Source organism: Pelodiscus sinensis, chromosome 3 (genome assembly GCF_052426305.1).
Source record: "Pelodiscus sinensis isolate ZL-2025 chromosome 3, ASM5242630v1, whole genome shotgun sequence".
Classification (NCBI taxonomy): Eukaryota; Metazoa; Chordata; order Testudines; family Trionychidae; genus Pelodiscus; species Pelodiscus sinensis.
In genome coordinates, this window is record NC_143054.1 from 138,953,897 (window position 1) to 138,981,745 (window position 27,849).

Sequence of the window (27,849 nt, forward strand, 5' to 3'; positions counted from 1 at the left end):
TCTTTTTGATAGGCTTTCAGAGTATTTGGGTAAGATTGAGACATAATTTCTGTATGTTAAAAACCAGAAATAATTAAATCTAGCATTCCGTACTAGAAGCAGAATGCCTGAAATGTTTCATTCTGGTAGGAATGCATGCCCGTTCTTCAATTTTTAAATTATATTTATTTTAAAGTAGCAAAATAAAAATTTAAAATGAGTTCCAGTGTGTAATGTTAAAGAGATTATTAATATATACAGTTAGTTAGAAAACAAAGTACAGTAGACTTCCGATAATCCGGCACCTTTTGGACCTAGGTGGTGCTAGATTATCAGATTTGCCGGAGAATCGGGAGGTCCGGTACAGCTGCACGGCTTAACAGCTGGCCAGGACACAATCTTCCTCCCTGTCCCCTCCCCTTTCCTCTTTCTGTGTCTCTCCTCCGTGCTGTACCTGATCCTCCTTCCCCTTCACTGAAGCAAAATGCTCTTCTCCATACTGTAACATGATCCCGCTCCCCCCCCCCCAACCTTATGTTCTGTCTGGTTACTTTTTAATCAGCTGGTCAGGAGCGCTTGGCATTTTGATGCCGGAATATCAAGACTGCCGAACAGTTGGATGCCGGACTATCAGAGTTTTACTGTAACTAAAAAAATAGTTTTTTGAGTGCTTACTCACATCCATTCCTCATTAGATGTGTGTGCTCACCACATGCATTGCTTCCAGAAATCTTTCCCTCAGCAATATCTGTAGAGGACATAGTCTGCTTGCCCTCTAGATCAGTGCATGCATGGCGTGGTATAAGGGACACCACCAGCACCCACCACCCTCAGTTCCTTCTCGTCACTAGTGACGGTGCACGGAACTGCTGTTGTATTGTACTGTTGGCCTTTGTTTCCCCCAGGCATTATGTCCAACCACAGAGGCAGATAATCCCATGGAACAAGTGTCTAGTATGATAAACAATGTTTGGAATAAAAAGTCAAATTAGTGTAGACGCTATTAAAACTGTTCTTTTGCTCAAGTTGAATGTTAAAGCACCAAAAGACATTTCTATATGGTAAACAGAATTCTGAATACTAAATTACTGGACTAAACCTTCACTGCAAGAAATATGCCTGTGTTTTTGTTCAGTCAGAAGCTGGCAATAGCCGCACATGTTTTTAAAGGTGTATTTTCTGTTTTCTGGCTGTTTAGGGTAATGAAATATTCATGCAAAATGTTGGCCCAAAGCGTCCTTGTTCTGTACCGTGGTTAAAAATGTGATTTTAGACCCATATAATCTTTATTGGAGAAGTTCAGCAGGGAGACTATGGATTTGTTGTCAGAGGAGATCAACATTTATTTTTAGGAGGACATGGTATCAATGTCCCCTAAGAAAGCATCTGTTGAGCTTAGAATCTCTCTCCCATTATCACACTGTTTCTTGTGTGTGTGTTTGTGTGTTTGTTTTTAAGTTACCAAGAATGTAGTAGCAGAGCAACTCTGGAGATACTGGAGTCCTCAGATTTTCTTGTATGTGTCACTATTGTTTAGGCTTGTGTGTAGTATCAAGGCTGGCCTATTAGCATTGGTCAATCTCCCCTTGGCAGACATATCAGCTTTGGCTTCAATTGTTGACTCTTGTTACTATTGTTACTCATCTGTGGATCTGGCAAGCTCAAGAGTTGCTCTTGAGTGACTTCGTTCTTTTCTTTTTGTGGGGACCAAGAGCTGACGTTCATTAGCCCTAATAGTTATCTTGGCGAGGGTCATACACAAGTCTTGTCACCAGTATCAGTTGAGTATGTATCTGAAGCCATTAAGAAGAATAGTAAAGTCCAGGATGAGCACCCATGTGGCCCTACAATATGCCAACATATGGCTGACCTTGAACAATGTTTCCTCAGCTCTCACCCCCTAGCACTCTTACTCTACTTACACTACATTGATGACATGTTCATCATATGGACCCACAGGGTGGAGATCCTTGAAGAATTCCACAGGGATTTCAACAATTTCCACCCCACCATGACCCTTAGCCCGGACCAGTCCACAGGAAAGATCCACTTCCTTAACACTACAGTACAATTAAACAATGGTCACATTTCCACCACCTTATACCGGATGTCTACCGACCAGTACAGTTACCTATTTGCAGGGCTCGCCAACCCACAGTGAGCCCCACTCACCAGCTGTGCAGTTTGGCACGCTGCCCATGCACAGACCGCGCTGAGCGGCTGTACCGGCTTGTAATCTACTCACCACGGGCAAGTAGATTACATTAATTGTCGAGCCCTGCCTATATGTCTCTAGCTTCCATTCAAGACACATTTCCCAATCAATTGTTTACAGCCAGGCCCTAAGATACAACCAAATTTGTTCCAATCCCACAGACAGAGACAAACACTTACAGGATTTATATAAAGCATTCTTAAAACTGAAATACCCACCTGGAGGAGTGAAAAAACAGATTGAAAGGGCCAGACAAGTACCCAGACATCAGCTACATCAAGATAGGCCTTACAGAGAAAACAGGACACCACTTGTCATCACCTAGGGCCCCCAACTTAAACCTGTCCAATGCATTATCAATAATCTACAACCTGTCCTGGAAAATGACCCTTACTCTCACAGGCCTTGGGGGACAGACCCATCCTCGCCTACAGACAACCCTCTAACCTGAAACAAGTTCTTTCCAGCAACCATGCAGCACACCTCCATCATACTCACCCAGGAACCCACTCCTGCAATCAACTCCGGTGCCAGCTCTGCCCACACATCTATACAAACGACATCATTATAGAACCCCTAACCACATAAGCCACCATATTAGAGGCTCCTATAACTCTACATTCACCGATGTGATCTATGCCAGCAATGCCCCTCTGCCAAACTGGACTGTCTCTATGAGAGAATTAATGGACACAAATCAGATATCCAAAAAGGCAACACATAGAAACCTGTTTGTGAACATTTTAACTTGCCCGGGTACTCATTAATGGATCTCAAAGTCACTATATTATTTCAGAACAATTTCAAAACCCAGCATGACAGGGAAGCTACAGAACTTAATTTCATTTCCAAGTTTGATACCTACAACAGAAGTCTAAACAAAGACGTTGGCTGGATGTCCCATTATATTCCACATCCTAATGACATAAACAACTAAACAAAGGGTACTTAGAGTGGGTATTAAGTGCTCTTATCAGCTTCATTTAGCTCTAATTGACAATTCCTTTCCCCTTCCTTTTCCTTCTCTCCCCCCATCTTGTCACTGTGCTATTTATTTGAAAACTGGACCCCTTAAACTCCATTCATCTGAAGAAGTGGGTTGTGCCCACGAAAGCTCATGATACTATCTATATTTTGTTAGTCTCTAAGGTGTTGCAAGCCTATTTGTTGTTTTTTAAATTTTTCTTGTCTGAAGATGTCAGTCATCTCTGTACCTCTTTTCATCCTACCTATATGATGGAGCTGGTTAGCTTTCCCAGGGTCTTTACTCTGGTTAGGCATGAATGAAAGATATGCTAAAATAAAGCACTACTAATGTTAAGAGAAGACTGTTACACTAGGGAAAATAGCAAAAGGAAATAGCAGAGGTTATATGTGCTCTCTCATTGGAGAGACTTTGCCTCTCTTTTGATCCATAGGGATACTCTGGGATTTGTGAGCTGCTTCTCTGTGCTCAGAGAGCAACAATTAAACATGCCATCTTTTCTCCAGATGGGATTTCTGAAATTCTCTTTTCTTGGAGCTACTAATTTATTAGCTATTACTTCTGCCTCTAGAGTTAGTAAAATCCATGCTCTTATGTTAAACTCTGATCTTATTCCCTAATAAAACTGTTAGGGTACGTCTACACTAGCTCATTAGTTTGAGCTAGGTAGGGTAATTAGTGCAAGCGGAGTTGCAAATGAAGCCTGGGATTTAAATATCCCGGGCTTCATTTGCATGTTCTCGGGCACCACCATTTTTAAATCCCCCTTAGTCCGAACTCCATGCCCGTGAGGAGTAATGGTAGTTCAAATTAGGATCTTTAATTTGAACTACCTACTCCGTGCCACATGTAGCCGCGGGCACGGAGTTCGGACTAAGGGGGATTTAAAAATGGCGGCGCCCGCGAACATGCAAATGAAGCCTGGGATATTTAAATCCTGGGCTTCATTTGCAACTCCACTTCCCCTTATTACCCTACCTAGCTCGAACTAACGAGCTAGTGTAGACGTACCCTTATTCTCTAAGGGTACGTCTACACTACAACTTTAATTCGAACTAACTTAGTTCGAATTAGTTAATTCAAACTAAGCTAATTCGAACTAACAGATCCAGACTAAAAAACTAGTTCGAATTAGCGTTTTCCTAATTCAAACTAGCATGTCCACATTCAGTGGACCCTGAACCGGGCTTAAGGATGGCCGGAAGCAGTGCCGGCAGGGCATCAGAGGAGGACTTAGAGCGTGGAGATGCTGTCTCACGCTAGCTGAGGGCTGTGCTTAAAGGGTCCCGACCCCCACCCCGGACAGACAGTTCTCAGGGGTGCTTCGCTTGCACAGCAGCCCTGGCTTAGAGTGCCCTGAGTGCCCACACTGGGCACATCACAGCACTCGGCCATCAGCCCGGCTGCACTTGCCGCAGGCTGCCATCTGGGGAGAGGGGGCAATTGGGGGGCTGCAGGAGAGCTTCCACCCCCAGAAGCCTGCAGAGCCAGCCCAGTCCTCCCCATCGGGGGCTCGTGCCCCATTCCTCCCTCACCTCCTTCCACTTACCCTTCCCTAGCCCCTCTTCTTGATGTACAAAATAAAGATAACATGTCTTCCAAAATGGAATCTGTCTTTATTGAACAAAACTGGGGGAGACTGGGAAAAGGAGGTGGGAGAGGGGACGAGAGAGACTGGGAGAGGGGAGGGCAACTAAAATGATCAGGGGTTGGGAATAGGTCCCATATGAAGAGAGGCTAAAGAGACTGGGACTTTTCAGCTTAGAAAAGAGGAGACGGAGGGGGGACAGGATAGAGGTCTCTAAAAGCAGGAGTTGGGTGGAGAGGGTGCATACAGAAAAGTTCTTCATTAGTTCCCATAAAGAAGGACTAGAGGACACCAAAGGAAAGGAATGGGTAGCAGGCTTCAAACTAGTAACAGAAAGTTGTTCTTCACAAAGCAAAGAGTCAACCTGTGGAACTCCTTGCTGCAGGAGGCTGTGAAGGCTAGAACTGGAACAGAGTTTAAAGGGAAGTGAGATCAAGTCATAGAGGTTGGGTCCATGGAGTGCTATTAGCCAGGGGGTAGGAGTGGTGTCCCTGCCCAAGGTTTGTGGAAGGCTGGAGAGGGATGGCACGAGACAAATGGCTTGGTCACTGTCTTCGGTCCATCCCCTCCAGGGTCCCTAGGGTTGGCCGCTGTCGGCAGACAGGCTACTGGGCTAGATGGACCTTTGGTCTGACCCAGGACGGCCATTGTAAGCTCAGGGCTCAGGGTCGGGGGTCTCAGTGAACCCCCTTGATTCTCTTGCACACCTGCTCCTGGGTGGCCAGGCTGGCAGCTATCCTGCCCAAGCCGGCCACTTTCCTGTGCTTAGTGCGGAGGTCGTGGACGAGGTCCACGATGTCCGCACTAGCCCAGGCGGGTGCCCGCCTCTTGCGGTCCCGGGCAAGCTCCCGGGAGCCGCCAGCCTGGTCCCGGGAAGAGGGGGAGGGCTGGGGGGCATCGGATGGCTGGCTCGATCCGTGCCAGGTGCAGGGTCTGCTGGCTGGGTGCTGGCAGGCTTGCACCTGGCACGGGCACCGTAGCCAGCCCGTGCCCCTTTAAGAGGCCCGGGACCGGGAGGGGGGCAGTAGAGTTTCCCTGGTGAAAACCTGGGGAGGGCTAGCCTCCCACTAGTTCGAATTAAGGGGCTACACACCCCTTAATTCGAACTAGCTAGTTCAAACTAGGCTTAATCCTTGTGGAATGAGGATTACCTAGTTCCAACTAAGCGCTCCGTTAGTTCGAAGTAAGTTCGAACTAACGAAGCGCTAGTGTAGCGCCTATGAAAGTTAGTTCGAACTAACATATGTTAGTTCGAACTAACTTTGTAGTGTAGACATACCCTCAGGTACCATGTGGTCGGTTTCGGGGGGGGGGGAAACAAGAGTTAACACGGCTACCCTTCTGAGACATGTCTCTGTTCACTGTTTTTATGTTGATAGTCTCATTCAGACCATCTCCTAAATTTATTCCAAGAACAGTTAGCATTTTCATAATAATCAGTATATTCACCTACCAGTTTTCTCCTCCACACTCCATCATTCCAGCAGAAATAAAACTTAATGCCTTAGCTTAGATGTTAAAAGAACTCTTATATTACTTGAACAGAATGAGACTTTTTAGGTCAACTTTGTGTTAATAGCGTATGGTGGCAGAGCTAATGTCAAATCGGCATCTTCTAGTGTCTAACTGGATTGTGTAAGCTGTATGAAAGCAGCCTGAGAGATTAATAAACTGAATGCCACTTCAAACGTTTCAGGCCCTTCTACCAGAGCACTGACTTCATCAATGACATGCTTCAGTAAGGTCCTGCTGATAGATGTATAGCATGTACATGGTCTTTACTAGAGACTGCTCATTTATTCCAGTAAATTCCACACTGCCACCCCAACATGTTGATCTGTTTGCTAGACACCATTTGTGGAATTTACATGTATAGGAGTGTGAAGAAAAAGAAACAATTATTCACCTCAGTAACAGTGGTTCTTTTAGATAAGTCAGTTTATGTGGATCTCACAACGAGCCCTCCATCCCTGCAGCTTGGAGTTTATTATTGACATTCCAGGCAACAAAAAAAAGTGTTGGTATGGGGGGTTGTTCTGCACTTGGGAGGAGTAGCAGGAGAACATGAGAATTGCATGTGCGACCCCTAGAAGATACCCCGAGAGGAAAAATTTCTGCTCTCCTGTGCAGGGGCACCAGCACATCATTAGTGGAGTCCACATGCACAGACTGTCTTGAAGAATCGCAGTTACTATAAGGAAAGTAACCATTTTTCCAGTGTGTGCCTCTATTGAAAGAATGCAGCTGAGGTGAGTCTCCAGGCTTCTCCAATAAAGAGCCTACCAAATAAACAACGCTGAGTCTTTGAAGGCAGGCACCATGATTTCTGTATTAATCAACCCATATGAAAGGGATGGCAAGAAGCAAAAACAATTTAAGGAAAAGCAGCATACATTATTATTTGCCTTAAAGGGGCAATAGGAAAATGGCCACAAAAGACATAGACCGGGTCTAAAGATACAGAAGTAATACAAGAAGCAAGTGCAAAGCTTGCAGTAACACAGGTCCTCAAAGATATAAAAGAAATGAAAAGAGATACAATATTAGAAGAAATAAGTATCTGTGTCTTATTTACATATATAGTCATTTGCTGAAATAATTATTCCAGGGCCACAAAAACTGTGGCTAATAACAAATCACAAGTGTGATGCTCTCCCTCAGCATCAATACAAACATTCCAAAGATGTTTAACAAAAAAGTACAAGGCTGTCGTACTGACACTGATATCTCTATAACCCTATTCTTGTTTATGGCCAAGACAAAGAAGGAGCACTTTTGTTGGTAACAAAAAAAATAAAATGTTCACTCTTTCAGACATGAGTCATCTTCAAGCAGATTTCAGAGAAGGCATTGAATTGCACCCCAGTGAAGACACATCTCTCAACTCTGTTGCCTGGGTGACAGTTCCCATCATGATAGCCCTAGTTCTTATAATAGCCCTTCTGCTTGTCAATCAGAAGAAGCAGTGGATACCAGTGTCCTGTTACAGAGCCCCAACAAAGGTACAGTATTAACATTTCTATTTCCAGATTTCTGCTTTTCTGGGGGGGTGGGGGTGGGGGAGTGGCTCCTGAAATATACTGTAGGATACATTTGAGTCCAATTAAAGTTAGCTAATTTAAATGTTTTTTCCTTGTCTCAAACAGTTTTCACTAATTCAGAACAGTTATGCTTATGTCCAATGAAATTCACCAGTTATGTACTCCATATACTATTGAATTTTAGGGAGGTACAAACCAAGCTAAGCATACAAAAAAGTGTGAGTGGATAAATGACTGCTATAATCATATTAGTGCAGACACTGATTGCATTTTTAAAATAGACTTCCACTAATATAATTACTATTGTATGCAGTACATGGAGTTTTTTCAAATTGTGTGTTATAAAAATCCTGAGAGTCTTTAAATTGCTTCATAGGATATGAATAAATGTTAATTAAATTGAAAACATTATTAGTGCATTGCAATTATAAAAAATATATGAAAGTTTGGAAATTCAAAGTTAAGAACTAGTTGAAAGAAATATTGTACTTACAGTTTCATAAACAACCTTAATGCTGACTCCATATAAAAACCCAATCTCCATAAAGTTACCAACAACTCACCTATCATACCACAAAATAAATGTATCTTGAGCCACATTTCTAACTACTTTATCAAGATATTCAACTACCTTATCAAGATTTTCAAAACCAACTATAGTAAATATGTATATAACCAAAGCTATTGGGATTAAGTCTGTTAGAATTACATTATTTTGGCACTGATTCATACAAGACATACCATGTTATTAACTTCCCTGTTCGAATAGATAGATGCTCCGTTATGCTGTCTGCTCACAACTGTGAATGCCAGTATCAGGTGAAACTCAGAAAACAAGGGCAGATACCATAAAGTGGTAGTATAGACCATAATTAGATTTCACCAAGCCAATAATAAATGCACTCCTGGATCTTTTTACCGGTATTACTATGACATCACAAACAATCCCCTTATACTTTCCAGTGTGGTCTGCCACTTAAGTTCCCTATAAGTTGTATGACCACACAGCTGCCTAGTTAGTACTGCGTAGGCATTCAAGGCACCTGCACAGCCAGGAAGGAAGGCAACCCCCATCCTCAACCTAGCCTGCACCATGGTGGCAAAGAGGGGGACAGCCTAAACCAGAAGCCTCTCCCCAGCTCAAATGCAACCTCAACCTGGACCCAGACTCACCTCGCCATGAAGGGAGCGGCTTGGCCCTACCCATGCCCAAGCCTGGCCATGGAACCCCAACTCATGCCCCTGCCTCTGTCCCAGCCCTAAGCCCTTCATCGCTGACTTCACCCCAGAGCCCATACCCCCAGACAGAGCCCTTTCAACATAGCCCTCTGTTCCAGCTCTGAGCCCCTCATCCCTAGCCCCAGCTTAGAGCCTGCAACCCCAGCCAGAGACCTTGAACCCCAGCCCTCTGCCTCAGACTTCGGCCCCATCCCACACTCAAACCCCTTGGCTGTGCCCCTCCCACATGAATTTTATGTGAACCAATATGAAGGTGATATGTAAATAGATACTGTCTCTACACCAAACACAACACTGGCAGCCAGCTGTTCTAATAAACTAACTGAATGTTTACTAGCTAAGAAAGAGAAGTGAGCTATTCAGAGGTTAAAGCAAGTAAAATACATTAACAGGTGAGTCTAAGTTTATAAATCTGAAATGAAAGCAGAGATGCAGTAATGTGCTAATTTTCTATATGTTTCTCGGGGTTCCTTCTGATATCCAAATAGTTCAGAAATGCTGGATCCTTTATTGAATCATATTTATAGCTTTTCCATGCAGAAAGCAATGTGAAAAGAATCTTTACTCCTTCACAATTTCTTGCTTTAAAATTAGCATTTTCTGTTACAATCAGGAAGTCATTCATTAGCATTTCCAAGGTTCCATTCATATTTCATTAATTCAATGAGATATACACAATGTAAAAGGTAATGTAATAACAAATAACAATCCTTCATTAGCTTTCCTGACATGTACACATCATGTTGATTCTTACCACATCTTTGATTAGGATTCCTAGGGGGCTGCGCTCTATGCTCGCCAATCCCCATCTTGCTTGCCACTTTCGCGGCCAGAGAGCCTGTAAATCTTGCACTGAGCCCAGCTGTGCTCTCCATGGCCCCAAGTCCCAAGCTACATGTTCCTTGTCTCTTACAGTCATTCTACAAAGTAGCATGTAAATGCACAGTGTAGCAACTGGAGAGAAACCTGCGGCCCATGGGCCACACACAGCTCATCAGAATAAGCCACCCGCAGACCACCAGACAGGTTGTTTGCCTTGCATCTGCAGGTAGAGCCACCTGCAGCTCCTATTGGCCATGGTTCACTGTTCTCAGCCAATGGGAAGAGTATATAACACACAACAGATTAGGGAGGAAATATCTAGAACAGATAAGGGAAGAGAACACAGAAGCAGTGCCCAAATCTCTGTAAAAAAGGATATGTTTGCCCCACAGAGAAATTTGAGTAGGAACAGCTGTATTATATCTTCTCTAAATTTATCATTGGAGCAGATGAGAGAGTGTGGCAGATCTTCACTAATTTTCTGATTTCATATCACATCAGATGTCCCCTAAATGTAGTAAAATGTTACTTTTTGCATTGTTCTGTCAGAAGAAAAATCAAAGTTATTTAAAGACATATTCTGATCCTTTTCTCACAGTTAGAAGAATCTTGCTCTACAAATGGTCCTAATAACTTAAGTGGAACTACTCTGTATAGCAAAAATCTCAAAATCTGGCACCTAAGTTGAAAGGGCTATATCTAAGTTTAACTTATGTGAACAAGTGAATAAAGGTTTGCTGGATCAGGCCCTACATTTGCTAAGTAGTTGAAATCTACCAGAAACTTTGTTTTTGGTGTTATAACTAAATTTAGAAAAATCTATTACCTTATCCAGTCTTGTTTCAGAAGCATTTTTGTTTCAATATCTAACACCAGCATAGTGTGACACATTGGCTTAGATGTATGCAGTTTTCCCACAATTATAGGCAAGTTATCCTCTGGAGACTTCTGAATATGCAAATGGTCACATTTTATTCAAGATCTCACCTTTGTTTGACAGAGTTATTTCCTCCAAATATCCCTAATTCTTTTGTACTTCTGTCTGTTAGCTGGAGGATACTTACTAGTAAGTTTCAACAACTGGGACATTTCTTAGGATACTGTTGTACATATTCACTAGTCTTTCTGACACCCTGACTCCTCTCTGTTTTCTTTAGAGAGCATATTAACAACAGCACTTAAATCCCGCCATTGTTTGCTATCCACTCTTCCCCTCCTACATAATCATTCTTAATTATAATAATTTATATTGTTTCTGTATACCGTGCAAATGATACAAGAATGAAAATAAGGTCTCTGGTGTAGAAAGGTTACAATCATTTTTGTGCTTGAGAGTTCTCCTGTTCCCTATAATAATTTTCTTTATAGATAGTCTTGAGCAGATAGGCCTTTTTGGATCCTCAGTATTCTATAGGTCAGTGCCCATTACAGTTCTGTATGGGACACGATTTTCCTCGCTTTATGGCATATTGAGCATGTGGCTTCTCACCATTAAGAGAAGCAGATGAATAATTCTCACAGTATAACTACATTAGAAATCATACTTAAAGATAAATCAATTAAGAAGCCCTTTATAATTGTAACAAATCAGATCGCTGAGACTGACACAAGCCTTTGATCTGTTATTCTTTTTGAAGTCTTGCCATCAATGCATTAGTCACTTCAGCCACATAACCCTGAATCTCTGCAAAATCCAATAAACATGATGGTTTTCTTTCCCAAAAATGGAGTGTTTTTAGCTAGAAACCACAAGCCTCCTTTCATTTGAACTATTGGCAGCTTGTACGAGAGAAAACAACAGAAGGAAATGTCAGCCATAAAATTTTCATCCTACACAAGTGATGACATTTTACTTTATATCCAAAGCAAACTTATATCAGAATAACTTAAAAAATAAAACATCACTGTTTTAGGATACAGTTGACAGTACCAGAACAGAAGTCCTGATGCTAGCCATAATGATCCTAAAGAATATAGATAAATGGACATATTTAACTCTAATAAAAAAGGCTTAGAGATTTCATATAAGGCAAATTACATGAAATCAATCCAAAACCTCAGAGATCTAAGCGTTTTTTCTCTTTAATAGATGAAATGGAAACTGTACAAATTAATCTTACCAAAAATTGTATTCCTTAATATTGAAAGAGGAAGCAACTATAGATGAGCCATTATTTTAAATCTTTTTAATACCAAAGTAGATTTATACTAAGTGTGACTGGACAAGAGTGAGTTTGCTGTCTTTCCAATATAAAAAGAGGCTTTACAGAGAAGTGTAATGTTTTGGCCCTGATCCTTCAAAATTATCTGTGGATTGAACCTTTAGACCTACATTGAGACCTGCTAAAGTTAATGGGACTCAACACAGGCATAATTGTGTATTAAAGCAGATATTTCACAGAAACAGGGCATACATTAGAGACTAACAAATATATAGGATCACGAGCTTTCATATGTAAAACCCACCTCATCAGATGAGTAGGAGTGGAAATTTCAGAATCCAAGTTATACATACCAGCAAAAGCAGATTCCTGCCGATTGTAGAACCCATGTTAATGAAGCTAATTAAGTAGTCTGGATGTGTCCCATTCATAGATTTTGATGCGAAATCAGAATGTCAAAGGCATGGGAAATTGGCTTTTTATTTGTTAACCAATTAATATCTTTATTGAAGCCCAGATTGACAGTGTCAGACTTGTAAATGAATTCCAATTCAGCAGTCTCTCTCTGAAACTGGGTGGTAAAATCCCTTTGTAGAAGAATGGCTACTTTTAAATCCATTATTGAATGTCCAGGGAGGTTAAAATGTCCCCCTACAGGTTTGTGTGTGTTACCATTCCTGATATCTGATTTGTGTCCATGAAGTCAGTTGAAACTGGGTTCTCTTCACCTTTGAAGAAGCAAGTACTAAGTGTCTCAGATTGGGTGCCTAATTACTAAGGAACCAAAAATTAGTGGATAGTTTTGCAAATTTCAAGTGAGCACAAAAACTTCTACATCCGGGGCAACTACTGAGTAGAGGACCAGCCACATCACTGGACCCCCCCCCCCCTTACCTCTAGCCCAGGGGAGAACCTGGACAACCCCCCCCCCACACACACACACACCAGATTCCACCTGCCCAGCCCTTTCCCCACCCTTGCTCCATCACTGCCCCATCACTCCCCCCCCCACCTCCTTCCCCGAGTGATATAGCCCGGGGGTCTAGTGAGCTGGTGTTATAGCACTGGGAGTAGTGGTCCCACCCCCTCTAACCCTTGAGTTTGGGGGCCATATGCCCCCTTCCCCTCCTGGCTTAATCCATTGGCAGTTCCAGGCATCTCAAAAGAGAACATGCAGCAGACAGGGCTATTGACCCTGCTTCCTGCACTGGCCCAAAGATTAAGACCCACTCCCTCCTCTTCCTACAAGGAAAAAGACTGAGCTTTATAAATGAGTGTAATATAACAGCAGATGTGCTGCCTTTTTTCCATTAGAGAATTCTGAGAAACAGAATACCAGTGCTCCCACAAGAGTCACAGCTCCATGAAATTTGTAATCTGTATTATATCTAACAGGCACAGCCTAGCCTGAATTTATAAATATAGTTGTCATTAAACATATAATGTAAAACTATATATTTATATATAAATAATAGAGATGTTAAATATCAGTTAATTGAATAGTTGAGTAACCTCATGAATTCTTATTGATTAGTCAACTATTCCATAGTCCCTAGGGCAGGGCCGGCAGCCAGTGTGCTCTGGCCTCACTCCCTAGGAGCCCCCTGCCACTCTGTGCTACTGCCTCTACATCAGAGGCAGCAGCGTGGGGTACCAGGCAGGAGTTGATCCGCCAAGGGAGCCAGTTTAAAAAACAGCTCCCCTCGCAGACCAGCTGCCTGTCGCCCTGTGCTGCTGCCTCTGACCCTGTCTGGGAGGTGGGGTCTGAGCTCTTGGACCCAGCATGAGCCAGAACGTAGCCAGGCTGCCTGCCCGCCCAATTCCTAATACACCTTAAATGCAGAGCCACAGTAGGGTTAGGTACCAGACCTGTCGTGAGCCAGAACTGAATCAGGCTGCTGGACAGTCTGCTAAATAATTTACTGGTAAGGGGTGGGAAATGTGTGTAGTCTATAGCAGTAATCTATAAGCATTTGCTAACTGATTGATTGACTACACTAGTAATCACTAGGGTTGCCAGGTGTTCCATCTTGACCCAGACCGTCCAGTATTTTCACCTCCTGTCCGGTAAAAAAAAAAATTAGAAAATACCGGACACCTAAAATGTCCGGTATTTTCTGATTTCACCCTTCCCCACCCCCCCGACAGGAGGCGAAAATACTGGACACTTGGCAAACCTACACACACTCAGCAACCAGGCCCAGCCCCCGGGCCCCCCACTTTCCACAGGGAAGCTGTCTTCTGGCTCGGATCAGGAAAACAAGTTGGCTGCCGGCAACAAGCCTCAAAGGCTTTTTTTAAAGGGGCCATGATGGGGATTTTTGGGGGGGGGGTCTTTTTTTTTTTTTTTGCTTCAACAACTTTGGTCTCACCCTTTTTTTTTCCTCAATAGAATTTTCCCCCTGTGTTTTTTTTGGGAGGAGGAGGTAGTTCGGTATTTTTAGTTAAACCATCTTGTAACCCTATACATCTCTAATAAATAATAGTAAAGGTAGCAGAGTTCTCACCACATCTTTCAAGATGAAAAGGATTCATTTGGTTGCTTCTGGTCTTACACAATTATATACTTGTAGCTGAAATGTTGCAGTCCTTACTCAGGTCTTACTCAGTCTATGGGAGTCTTGACTTAGCAAGGACTGTAAAAGTTATACCTTTGTAACAAAGGAAAATAAACAGTTTAGTATGATTTTGTTTTTATAAACTTTCTTTTTATGACCTGAGTGTTTTTTGTTGTTGTCTTTATTTTTCAACAGTCTTCTTGCCTAAACAATCAGCTGGTATATGTGGACTGCAAGAAAGGTACCATGGTTCAGGTGGATAGTTCTCAGAGGATGCTAAGAATTGCCGACCCAGATTCAAGATACAGTGGATTCTACAGCATGCAAAAACAGAACAACCTACAGGCAGATAATTTCTATCAAACAGTTTGAAGAATTGCACCTTTGCAAAGGATTTGCGAGAGAGAGAAAGGAGAGAGAGAGAAAGAGAGACTGTCTGCTATTAAAATAAAACTAGAATTGTGCACTTGCTTAGTGGATTGTATTGGATTTGTGACTTCATGTACAGCTCTAAGACCTTACTGGGATGGGCTCTGACTCCTGCAAAGTGCCAGAAAAAGCATTCCCACTTTTCCTTGCGATAACTGACCAAGAGTTTTCTCAGAACCAAAGTTTTAAAACTTGTTAAGATGTATTTGCTTGTAACATAGCTATAGAGATTGTGTGGGAGGGGGAATTTGGGGCTGGGGAGTGAAATGAGAGAAAGCTTCAAAGAAGAAAAGCTGGTCACGCTTGGCTTGGGGAGAAAACAAATAAGGAAATTTGCCAAGCATCAGGATGGTGGCTTTTCTTGTTGCTCTGAAACTGCATTTGTTGCAGCAAAGCCTAACCCCACATGGAAACAGAAAATAGAGGTCTGATTTTTTTCCCAGCTGTTGCTACAAAAGTATACTCCTAGAACAGAACCTGTCATGTTACAGGTGTGGTGTAGCATATATTTTTCTATATGATGATGACAAGCTGCAGTAGTTAATGAGATAGCAAGGAAAAGGTTATAGCAGAATATAAAGGGTGGGTTTATTAAGGATGTATAAAATTATACCTTGTGCTGCTTTTTGTTTTAATTTTGTTTTCTGCAAAGCTGATTGGCCAGAGTTTGGCAGAGTTAGCAAATGACTGAGGCCTAAATAATTCCTGATCTGAGCACTGGATCTTTTGACAGCAGTATTGAAGGCAGGAAGGAAGGAAGGCAGGAAGGAAGGAAGGAAAAGTCAAGAACGCCATGCAGTTCCAGGGGCTTTTGTTGTGTTTTTGTTTTGTTATTTTGTATTAATCTCTGGTTGTTCATACAGTTTCAGTGGAGGGGGAGGAAAAAATATTTTTGTTGGACAAAGCTCTTGCTTTTAAATGAAAGAGTAAAAAAAGAGACTGTTTTAAGGTTTTTTTCCTGATTTTTATTTACTGGTTATGCAGATTAGAAACTACTTCCATGCTAGGAAGCTACTAATTTTAATTGTATATTACTCAAGCACCTTTTTTGAAGCTCAGAAAAAAAGGAGATCATGCTTCTTTAAACGTTAGCATTATAGGAATATTTATGTAAATATAATTATGCTAAAAACAACAAAGTATTTGTCTGTGTGTATATATGTGCACATATATATATAGTGTGTGTGTGTGTCTACACACACACACACTATATATGCATATGTATATATACAGTATATATATAGCATCTATCTGTATATATACAGTATATATATAATTTTCTATTTTTTTCTTGTTGAATGTATTTTTATCTGAGAGAGATTTTACCCAGAGCAGAAACAGATAAAACAGGCATTCCATAGCAGTGCTTAATTGCTTGTGAGTTTAGGAAAGACAAGAGGAGCATCTCATTCTACCTACAGTTTTATTTGATTTGAAAGTGTTTTGTGTGTGTGTGTGTGTGTGTGCGCGCATGCGTGCACATGTATGCGTGTGTACACTTTTGTGTTTGCGTGTGTACAGTATGTGCACGATTATAGCAGTAAGCGTTGCTCTTGCTACATTTCAGGGTGTTTCTTATTTTTCTTTTCCTGCTTAGCCTTAAAAAGGCTTTTAATGAATGCATTAGCTAGAGACACTGATGGCAATATACATGCAGCACTAATCAACTCGGGTATGTCTACACTACCCCGCTAGTTCGAACTAGCGGGGTAATGTAGGCATACCGCACTTGCAAATGAAGCCCGGGATTTGAATTTCCCGGGCTTCATTTGCAGAAGCCGGCTGGCGCCATTTTTAAATGCCGGCTTGTTCGAACCCCGTGCCGCGCAGCTACACGCGGCACGGGCTAGATAGTTCGAACTAGCAAGCCATTCCGCACTATCTGTACGCCTCGTGGAACGTGGAACGAGGCGTACAGATAGTGCGGAATGGCTTGCTAGTTCGAACTATCTAGCCCGTGCCGCGTGTAGCTGCGCGGCACGGGGTTCGAACAAGCCGGCATTTAAAAATGGCGCTAGCCGGCTTCTGCAAATGAAGCCCGGGAAATTCAAATCCCGGGCTTCATTTGCAAGTGCGGTATGCCTACATTACCACCCTAGTTCGAACTAGGGTGGTAGTGTAGACATACCCCTCCTTAGAATAACACCATCAGCTCCTGGATTTTTTTTAAATTCAAACAATTGTTTGAAACAACTACTGGAATATTGTCCACTTAAAGCTGGAAGTTTGTAGCTTGCCTCATTTATAACTCTGACTGTATAGTACAAAGTTAACTTTCCAGACAGGTCTTGGCACTTTTATACTAATTACCCATTTGTGCATTGCCTTTTTTCTTTTACAAATGCTTGTCATAAAAGACACAAATACCCAGTATGCTTAATGTGAAAAGAAAATGTATTTTTTTGTAAAGGAACTCTCAAGTATTGTTGTAAATACTTGGTCGGAGGTTGCTGAACTTTAAAACTGAAAAAATAACCTAATTTATTATTATAATGACCTAATTTATTAATCTGAAGATTAACAATTTTTTTTGTTTTAGAATATCATAAAGGTGTTCTAGCTGTTTTCATCAAAGAAAAAAATAGGTGTATCATTCAGGGTTGACATTTTTCTGTTTATATATGACTTCAGTTTCCAAAAACAAGAAAGAAAAAATGTAGTCCTCCCAGCATTTTGTACTCGATATGATATTGAAACAGCTATGTTTCTGTCCAGTTACTACAAAGATTCTGTCAAGACAAATCATCCATTCCTTGCATAAGAGAAAGCAGTCTTTATCCATAAATTGTAAAAGCTTGCTTTTGTTTTACAATCAAGGCCATATTCTGAAAATAGGATATAGGACATGGTGTAAAATGTTTTTTATTTTATTATTATTATTATTATTTTAAAGATATGATTTATCCTATGTGCTGTATCCATTTACACTCTTTTACTTTGGTTCCTGTTGTGCTCTTGTAAGAGAAATGCAGATATAATTTTCTGAAAAATAAAATAGATGCATATGTGGCACTCGGAGTGCACTGCAGTTCAGCAGATTGCTTGTTTACTTTTTTTTAAACTGTAAGGCGGTTTCTTGTAATTTGGCTCTTGGCAGCACAATAAAAATTTTAAACCTAATGATGCACTTTTTTAAAATGTTCATATGTATGACTACCATAAAATGTTTGAGAATAGTTTATAATTTATTTACTCTGCAAATATTATAATTATATCTTATTTACTCTGATTTATTTCTGTGAGATTTTAATTTGCACATTATCTTTCTCCTCTAAAGCAATTTTGAACCAAGACTACTAAAGACCTTTGAGTTGGGGAGGGGGGTTCTCTAACACACCAGGTTTGAACTGAAGAATTTTCACATGGTATTGAGAAAATGTTTGTGGAGTCTTAGCAGTAAAATTGTGGACTATATCAAATTTTACCTCATCTTACAGACTGAAATGTCTCAAATCTTAAACTTTTAATACATATTAACATAAGAACTACCATTCTGGGTCAAACCAATGGTCCAACTAGCCCAGTGGACAGAACCAGAGCTTAGATGGATGTGTTTTAAAAAAATAATAATAATAAAAGCTGGGGGGGGGGGAAGCTGGGGTGATTCTCCCATCTTCGCCTCCCAGCTTGTATCAATCAGAAGCTTGGGGTTGCATCCCTAACCATCTTGGCTAATAGCTGTTAAAGAACCTGTCCTCGGTGAATTTAATTCTTATTTGAACTGGTCCACATTTGGCTATCACAACATCCTAAGGGAACGAGTTTCATGGGTTATTTGTTCATGGTGTGAAAAAGTACTTCCTCATATATTAAACCTGTTGCCTACTAATTTCATAGATCATCCCCTTGATTTTTGTAGTGTAGGAAAGAGTAAATTACACTTCCTTAATTCATGTTTCCCGTGCCATTTGTGATATTGTAGATCTCTACCATATCCCTCCTTAGTCGTCAGTTTTTTAAGGTGAGCAGCCCTAACCTTTTTAGTCTTTTATGGAAACCATTCCATACCTTTGATTCTCTCTTGCCTTATCTGAACCTTTTCCAGTTCTACTATATTCTTCTAAGATGGAGCAACCAGAACTGAACACAATAGTTACAGTGGGGATAGATCATGACTTTATATAGTGGCATTATATCTATTATATTTTCTACTCCTAGTAGTTCCTAACATCCTGTTAGCTTTTTTGACCACTGCTGCACACTGAGCTGAAGTTTTCAGAGACTGAGTTTCCATGGTGATTCCCAAGATCTTTCCTGAGTAGTAATCGTTAATTCAGAACCCATCATTTTGTGTGGAAATGCTTAACAAATGCATAACAAGGAAATGCTTGTGAAGGTATGCAGCCTTACATGCCCTCTATCCCCAAGATTTCTGCCAGGGTTTGCTGGCCAGACCAGCTCCCTATACAGCAGCTCCTAGTGGTGTCCAGGAGAGGCAGCAGCAGAGAGCTTAGGAACTGCAGAGAGGAGCTATTGAGGATAAAAAGAGGGGATGTGCCTGTGGGAGGGGTGACTCAAGCTGTGCAAGAGGGAACTTTAAATTGTGCTTCCCTCCTCGCCCCCAGCAGATACCAGTCATCTCTGCATGTATAGTGGGGATCACATTTTTCCAGCATGTATTATTTTCCATTTATCAACAGTGACTTTCATCTGTTATTTTGTGAGATCCCCCTGTAATTCTGCATTTAGTTCTTTGGACTTAATATCTTGAGTAAGTTTGTATTATCTGCAGACTTTATCATTTCATTGTTCACTCCATTTTCCAGCTCATCAGCACAGTACAGATCCTTGTTGACTTCTCTCAGTTGTAAAAACTGACCAATTATTCCTACTCTATTTCTTTCAAGTGATTACTGATCTGAACAGATCAAATGAGTTATGGCATGTTATACCATAACTAATTCATTTTCATATATGCTTTTCTTATGTGCTTGTTGACATCCTCAAAGAATGCGAATAGATGGGTGAGACATTACTTTCCTTTACAAAAGCTGTATGTATTGATTCTGTTCCCAAAAAATTGAGTCCGTCTACATGTCTGATGTTCTGTTCTGTACTATACTTTCTCCAGTATTGAAGTTAGGCTTTCCAATCTGTGAGACATCAGTCAGGATACAATATGAACTGTTGAACAACTGTGTCCACTCAATTCTCCAATCTGGGGTACTTTTTACACAACTTTTCTGGGAGAACAGCCCCTCCTGGCATCTAGCATGTAAATTATTCCCAGGTTAGTTCCCAGTAAGAGTGCTCTTAGCAGGCCTCTCCTGGATTATATTGCAGAATGACATCAGCAAATTCCCAGCCCCAGACTTGTCCCAAGAAATATGCATCTTCTGCTGCCCAAATCTTTCCTTTTGGACAATACAAGCCCATAGAAAGTCTGTCATTTTATTAATACAGGCCCTGGCTACTTAACCGACTGCCTGTTTTTGTGGCCCGCAGTGCAGTTTGAGTTTACACCGGGCTCAACACGTGGCCCATCGGTGGTAGCCAAAACAAAAAAAAGAGTCAATATAATGGTCTTCTTTTGATATGTGTTATAGTAGTTAAATTCCTGGACTGTCATTGCTCATTAAAAGTGCTTTCCTATGGATGGAAATCGGGTAAATATTGCATTTTATTAATATCAGCAGAACTGACTTAAATGGGGCCTGCGTGTTGTGTAGACCCTTGCCTTAATGTTTCTATTCATGCTCATCAGTGTGAAACAAGCAATTTGCATATAGATTTGCATGTATATGCAACCACACTCAAGTTGCCCTCGGCATATCCTGCATCATTATGGCCTCAAAAGGACTTCAAAAGTTGAGTAGCTTTGCATTAATAGAAAATTATATAAACAACCTCTGCTATCTCAAATGGAGTTCCCCGAACAATTCAATCCACATAATGGTTTAGAGAAAACAAAAGACCAAGTTTATTAGTTACAAGTAGATTTTCAGTGAATACAAATAGAGGTGTAAAATCCAGAATTGATTACAAAGAATAAAAGGTAAAATGCAAACCAACACCTAACTTAATAATCTAAGTGAATTGTAAAGATCACTCTCACCATGTGTTCTAGCAGTTTCACTGGTTGAATCTTGCAGACAGGATCACTCTCCAGAAAATGATGCTTCCTCTGTCTTTCAAGGATTTTTGGTGCCATAAGTAGAGATGAAAGGAAAGATCGGTATTCTCTAGTCTTGCTTTTTAGTCATTTTCCTCTTTGAAAATCAGCTGAGGTTCAGGCCACAGCAAGTCTGTTGCTCGGAAACTGCCAAGATGTGAATTTCTTGTTGTTATCTGCCTTTCTGCCAAAGATTGGTCACATACTCAGATGATAGTCTATTTAATTTTGTAGACACCTAGCAACGGTTTCGGTTTGCCATCTTTCTCTGAGAACCTGGTTTGGGCTGCTTCCCCAGATTTGGAATATGCCTATCATACAGTACAATCTTACAAGTTAATGTTGTCACACAATGTAGCCTGGATAATAAGGACTTGAGTTTTCCAATGACAGCTCATAAGACATACTTTGTACAAAATGTATCAGTTTTGTAAAAAGGGTGAACATGAAGTACAGACTGTCATAGGCTGCCATTTTCAGGACTGACCCCGGAACCTTTTTAAAAAAGTAGCTATCCTCCAATCATCTGTACCGAAGTTGATTTAATATCACAGTTAATAGTTTTACAATTTCTTATGTAAATTCTTGGGTGAATATAATCTGATCCCGGTGATTTATTATTGTCTTATCGATTTGTTCCAAAACCTCCCCCCAAGAAGGATAGCTCTGATACAGAGGTATCTCCCACATCTTCTGCAGTGAAGACCAATAAAAAGAATTAACTTAGCTTCTCTGCAATGACTTTGTCTTTCCTGAGGGCTCCTTGAACATCATGCTCATCTAGTGATCTGTTTGGCAGCCTCCTTCTCCGCTATTTAAAAACAAAAAATTGTAAGTTTTCCAGTCTTTAGCAAGTTGCTCCTCAAATTCTCTCTTGACCTAGTATATTATTACATTTACACATAACTTGCCAGAGTTTGTCCACTTTCATACTATCCTCCTTAGGATTTGACTTCAATTTTTAATGGATGTCTTTTCCTTCTAATCACATCCATTATGCTGCTGTTTTAGCCATGGTTCCATTAATGTGATTTTCTATTTTGATGTGGGTGTACATTTAGGCCTGAGTGTCTATTACAATGTTTTTAGATAGTCCCCATGTTTCTTGCAAATATTTAATTCTTGTTCCTTTTAATTTCCATCTTACATGCATCCTCATTCTTGTGTAGTTTCCCTTTTTTAAAGTTAAATGTTACCATGATGGGGAAGTATCCACAAAGATGTTAAATTAAATTACATTAGAATCATTATTTCTGCACAGCTCAGCTATTGATTGGACCAGCTCATATATTCCACTAAAGACTGAGTCAAGAATTGCCTCTCCCTTTGTTTTTCCAGGAATAGCTGCTCCAAGAAATTGTCATTGCTGGTGTCTAGAATTTTATTTCTGTACCATGCCCTGAGGTAACATTTTCCCAGTCAATATGAGGATAGTTGAACTCATGCTTTCTGCTTTTATACCGATACTGTCACTGTGAGGCTTTTTGTTTGTTCCCTCGTCCCAATTTTAGAGCACTTCAAATAGAGGGATTGTGTCAAACTTGGTATGGTCTTAAACTTTTAGCCATAAACGTCTATTACTTTAAATCTCTTGCAATGATCTTTCAAACATGGTTTGTTTGCAGATACCACTGAGGCAAACTTTAAGCCACGTTCAAAATAATACATTCTTAGTTTCTGTAAGGTTATACATAAAAATCTCATTTGCATTACATCATATATTTTAGAATGGTGCATTAAAGGCAGAAGCACAGTAGGAACAGTGTTTGACCATAAAAAATGTATTTCCTGACTTTTGAAGTTGATGTTGCCAAGCACACCTTACTCACTGTGGCTCTTGAATAGCACGGCTTCTCAGTTGTCAGCTCCCCAAGAATCTATGTCAATATCAGTAGCACTACCTCCCTATTTGTAACTGACATGGCTGAGTCTACAATAACTTACTTCTGTAGCCTTCTGGCTTTGAGGGTATAGTAGAGAATCTGTCAAATCCATAAAGACCCTTCACTGTCCCTCAATACACAATGTCAGTCCCTTTCCACTGAACCAGATCTAAAACCATACTTTTTCCTTTGTTCATAGAAGTGGAGGGAAGTACAGAGAGGGCCTTATTTAAGATCTTAGATCAAGGAATTCTTAGCTGTTAAGAAAAATTGCAGAATCAGAGTTTATAAGAAGGGTAAGAAGCTTGAGGGAGTGGTAGGAGATATTATTGCTATTTCATCAGTTCCTATCTAGCCACTTCAAAGCTGAGACATGTGCCTGTATCTTCAAATCCAATCAACTCTGGGCAATCTAACAGCAGATGAACAACCAGCAGTGAATGTTTTTCTCTTTCATCAGGCCAGTATAAAATTATTGAAATAATGTAATTTTATTCTGATTTGACACTGCTAATTCTCTGGACCCTGTGCAAAGAGAACTAGAGCACTGCAAGTAGAAGTGAAGGAGCTGCCCCCACAAAGCCTCTGCAAGCCTTTCAATGAAGACCTTATCAATTCCTAGGATCATGAACTGAGAATGGAATGTATTTGTTCACAAAAATGTAGACTGTGTTGGTATTATAAATAAAAATTGCTTAGTTTTGTATGACTAAGTGCTGCCTATTCTTGGCATGTATCCTTAAGTACTTTTGATGGGTGGTGGATGAAACCGGTGCTACCCTGAAGGATACCATTATTTGAAAACTGATGCCGTAGGAGTGTGCAGGCCACACAGTTAACCATTGTTAGGCAATGGTTCTTTCAGCTGAAGTGATAGCAAAGAGGCACCCCACTCTGCCCAATTTATTTGTCATGCATGCAAGCTTCTAGTCCATGGGAGATCCAGGGGGAAAAAGAAAAAAAGAGTTAATGCCCAAGGATAGGCTCAAAAAACTGGTGCTTCACTGTGCTTTTACATTGCTATCTCAAGTTAGCTACCTCAATGTAAAATCCTAGAGGAGACAAAGTAAAGGTAATTTATATCTCACTGTAGTTATCATGGTCATCAGCTATATGCCTACCTGAGATTTATCTGGACTAATTACATTGAAGTAAAAACCACAGTACCTTGCTTTCACTATGAATCTACATTGAGATATCCAAGTCAACTTTTTTTTGCATGGGTGCAATGGAATGCAAACTGATTGATACTACTACAGAAAAGCAGCACATCAAGGCAGGAAGACACATCAGAAATGCTGAATGAAGTTGGACTTTGAGTACTATAGCCCTGTGAGCTGCCTAGTTACCACTACCCCAGGCCCAATGGGAAGAGCTGACACTGGAGAGGCAGGGACTATAGTGCCTATTGGTGCCAAGTACAAAGGATCTCAACTGACATTTCTATGAATGTGAAGTGCAATAACTAACTTGTGATTCAGCCTGTCCAACCATTAAATAAATAAATGCTGATACTTCCATTGCAGGATTTAAAAGCATATTCCCTAGCCAATGAAGTAAATCAATACTATCAAGGCTATTTCCCACTGGGACACTTCAAGAGCAGGAGGTGGGGGCCTACAAAAGACTTTAATATACCCTGCCACTAAAGGCTTCTGTTTAAAAACTCCATGGTTCCCTGAGCCTGGAGGGTATGCTATCACCACCCAAATGCAAAAACCCCTTTGAGAACCCAGAAAGAGCTGACCTTGTAGTTTTAGGCACATGCACACAATCTCCTGCCTTCTAGGACACAGGAATCAAATCATGGTCTTTAAAAGATGAGCTTTATTAACAGAACAAAGACAATATCGTTTGTAAAACATACTTGTTTGCTCTGTGTTACAGAGCAACTGAAAGGCAGATTAAAACAGAATTGCTTCCATGGGATTCTGTTTTAAAGTTGCAGTGTATGATGGTAGGAGGGGGAAGGCTCACTTGAGCTTAACACAGAGAAGTCCAACAAATCCAATCTACAACCTCCCTTGGAAGCCTATTCCAGAACATATCTAGCCTTATAGTTAACAGATTAAACTCACTGCTGACGGTAGGAGAAGCAGAAACAGAACACAGTCTTTCTTATAAATACTTGACTTATCTGATCCTCCTTCAACCTTGTTTTCTCAAGATGAAACATGCCTGGTTTTTTAGTCATTCTTTATAAATCAGGTTTTTCATTTTTGTTGCTCTCTTGTGCACTCTCCAATTTGTTCACAGCTTTCTTAAGGTATGGAACTGGATACAGTACTCCAGCTGAGGCCTAATCAGCATTGAGTAAAACAGGACAATTACCTCCCACATCTAACATATTACACTCCTGTTAATATACCTTAACATATTAGCCTTCTTCACAACAATCATATTGTTAGCTCTCATTCAATTTGTGATCCACTATAATTCCCACGTTTGTTAGCAGTACTCCCACCTTAACCAGAGCTGTCCAGTCCATTGGATGGCTCAGGGCAATATCCCCGGGCCATGTGGGGCTCAGGGCAGCCAGGGTGAGTAAGTACGAAGGGGGTTTCACTGCTCTCCCTACCCCTGCACTAAGAGGCAGGGGAAGTGAATCTACTTAGCCTCAAGCCAGTTTGCTACCCCAGTCAGGTTGGTGGGGGAGGAGGTCTGGGCAAAGAAGTAGGATTCCCCCACCCCATACTCAACAGTAATGTGACTGGTAGCCAGTGGAGCAGAATGGGTTAGGCCACTCTGCTTCCCTCCATGGGTGAATGCAGGGGCAGACCCAACCCCTGCTGCTAGGCCACCCACTAATCCCCTGGGGTCACATGGCTTGGAGGAAGGGGTGGAGCGAGGGTAAAAAGAGGTGGGAAGGAAGTGGGCCTGGGATGAATGGGGGTGGGTCCCAGCTCCCACTCCTCCAGAGGCAGCTCTAACCTTAACAATTAGGCCCATTTGATTGTTTTTCCCTAAAGAAAATACAGTATACTCCCAATGATCTGAATGCCATGGGGGTCTTGGATGTTTTTAGTTACTCAGGGGTATGGCTAATCATGAGGACAGGAACTACTCAATAGTGGGGCAGTGTCCTCCACAGCCCAGCACTCATTCTCCTCCTCGCAGTCCTGGCTGGGGTCTCAGTTCTGCCCTGTTCGCTCACTCTCAGCATTCTGAAGCGGAAGAGAGCTCTCCAAGGACACCCAATCCTAAAAGCCAGGCATGGGCTGTAGTCTGCAGTCCTGTAGGATTGTGGTAGAGACATACCCTGCTGCCTTCCCTGTACCTCCTGCCTGTCTCAGCCCTGCCCTGCTCATTCCTACTCCACATAGCTGGGCTACAAAAGCACTCTGTGCATTAATCCAAGAGGCAATCAGCAGCAGTGTGGTCTGCCCCAGAGGTCTGACACCCCCGCCCACAGTCCTGGCCATGAGAGAACATGTCCCATGGTGGGAGCCAAGGAAGGGATGCCGCCGGTTACTTGGAAGCTGTAATCATGTAGCCTGATGCTCTGGGCTGCACTGAATTCCAGCTTCCTGACTGCAGAGCAATTCTCCAACCTGGCCCTGGATGAATTTTACCTCTGCCCTCCCAGGTTCCCTGGCTGTGTGGGTCAGCTACAAAGCAACCCCAGCTCATAGAATCATGGAACCATAGAGCTGGAAGAGACCTCAGAAGGTCGTCAAGTCCAGCCCCCTGCTCTAGGCAGGACCAATCCCAACTAAATCAACCCGGCCAGGGCTTTATCAAGCCGAGACTTAAACACCTCTAGGGATGGAGACTCCACTACTTCCCTAGGTAACCCATTGCAGTGCCTCACCTCCCTCCTAGTGAAATCGTTTTTCCTAATATCCAAGCTGCAGACCCCAGGCTTCTCTGAAAACCTTGACCAGGAGCAGCAGCAGCCCCCCCCCCCCTTTACAATTTTTTTCATCTACGTGTGGAATAAATTTTGTTAATGGCACCGAGGCACGTGCAGCTGTGCACTGCCAGGAGAAACACATGTGCCTGCCTATTGGACCCCCAGCTAAAATCAGCAGGGTGGCACCTGAAACTCTCCTGGGCAGCGGCCCAAGCGCTCAGCTTACCTGGGAGGGGGGCTAGGCCAGTGGGTCCCCCAGCCTGACTGGCACTCGGGGCAGCGGGGGAACCGGACCCTGAGGGAGGCGGGGGGGGGGGGGTTACCTGCCGGCCGCAGCTCGGGTAGCGGCGCGCGCGGGGCGCAGGGACTCGCCTAACGGTCACTCGGGGCGGGGCCGCCCCCTCCTCTCCGCTCCCTGGGGCCCCCGCGCCGCCTCCTCTGGCTGCGAAGGGCCCCAGGCGCCCCGCCCCGTCCCCGCTGCAGCGGGAGGAGCCCCGCGAGCGCGCTCCGCCCAGCGCCGGTCCCGGGAGCGCGCAGCCCGGGCCGCTGTCTCGGTGGCGGCCATGGCGGCGGCCTCGCAGCGGGACCCCGGAGACTGGCAGGATTTCTCCGGCTTCCAGCCCCCCGCAGGGAGCAGCCCCGAGCCGGCCCGGGACGGGGACACCTGGGGGCCCGGGGACCTGGGGGACAAGCTGCTCCTCTGCTTCAAGCCCCCCCAGCCCCGGGACGGCGGCGGTGGCGAGAGCCGGGTCCCGCCGCGGCCCCTCACGGAGCAGAGCGCCCTGCAGGACGACGAGTGAGCGGGGCGGGGCGGGCGCCGCGGGGGAATGACGGGCACTCGCCGGGGGGAGGGGCGCCCTGGGAGCCAGCGGCATGTAGGTGCGGGAGGGTGGCGCGTGAAGAGCCCGTTGGGCTGTTGCTGGCTTGATGCTGGGCCTGTCCACCCCGCAGGCACCAAGCAGCGCTGCTGGGGGAGCCCCTCA

General features: G+C 42.6%; 2 protein-coding genes and 1 long non-coding RNA gene across 9 annotated transcripts in view; 2 read left to right on the forward strand and 1 right to left on the reverse strand.

Annotated features, from left to right (window-relative positions):
• Positions 1-15,893, forward strand: part of CRIM1 (cysteine rich transmembrane BMP regulator 1) — a 327,869-nt gene extending 311,976 nt beyond the window's left edge. For all 3 annotated transcript variants that reach the window (XM_075924932.2, XM_075924933.2, XM_075924934.2), the window contains 2 exons: positions 7,582-7,769; positions 14,785-15,893. In XM_075924932.2, the coding sequence (XP_075781047.1) occupies positions 7,582-7,769; positions 14,785-14,961 (365 nt within the window). In that variant the 3' untranslated portion in view covers positions 14,962-15,893. The remainder of the gene's footprint in view (positions 1-7,581; positions 7,770-14,784) is intronic.
• On the reverse strand, positions 7,763-27,325 carry LOC112547155 (uncharacterized). Of its 4 annotated transcripts, none has more exons than XR_016349244.1 (5): positions 27,190-27,325; positions 21,074-25,312; positions 14,539-14,682; positions 12,385-12,805; positions 7,763-8,633 (listed from the first exon to the last, which is right to left on the reverse strand). It is a non-coding gene; the product is annotated as an uncharacterized LOC112547155 (long non-coding RNA). The 4 variants fall into 4 exon arrangements; XR_016349243.1 differs by having other exon boundaries at positions 8,982-12,805; XR_016349242.1 differs by having other exon boundaries at positions 7,763-12,805.
• FEZ2 (fasciculation and elongation protein zeta 2) overlaps positions 27,260-27,849 on the forward strand; it is a 51,236-nt gene continuing 50,646 nt past the window's right edge. For both annotated transcript variants that reach the window (XM_075924936.2, XM_075924937.2), the window contains exon 1: positions 27,260-27,662. In XM_075924936.2, coding sequence (XP_075781051.2) covers positions 27,430-27,662 — 233 coding nt within the window. In that variant the 5' untranslated portion in view covers positions 27,260-27,429. The remainder of the gene's footprint in view (positions 27,663-27,849) is intronic.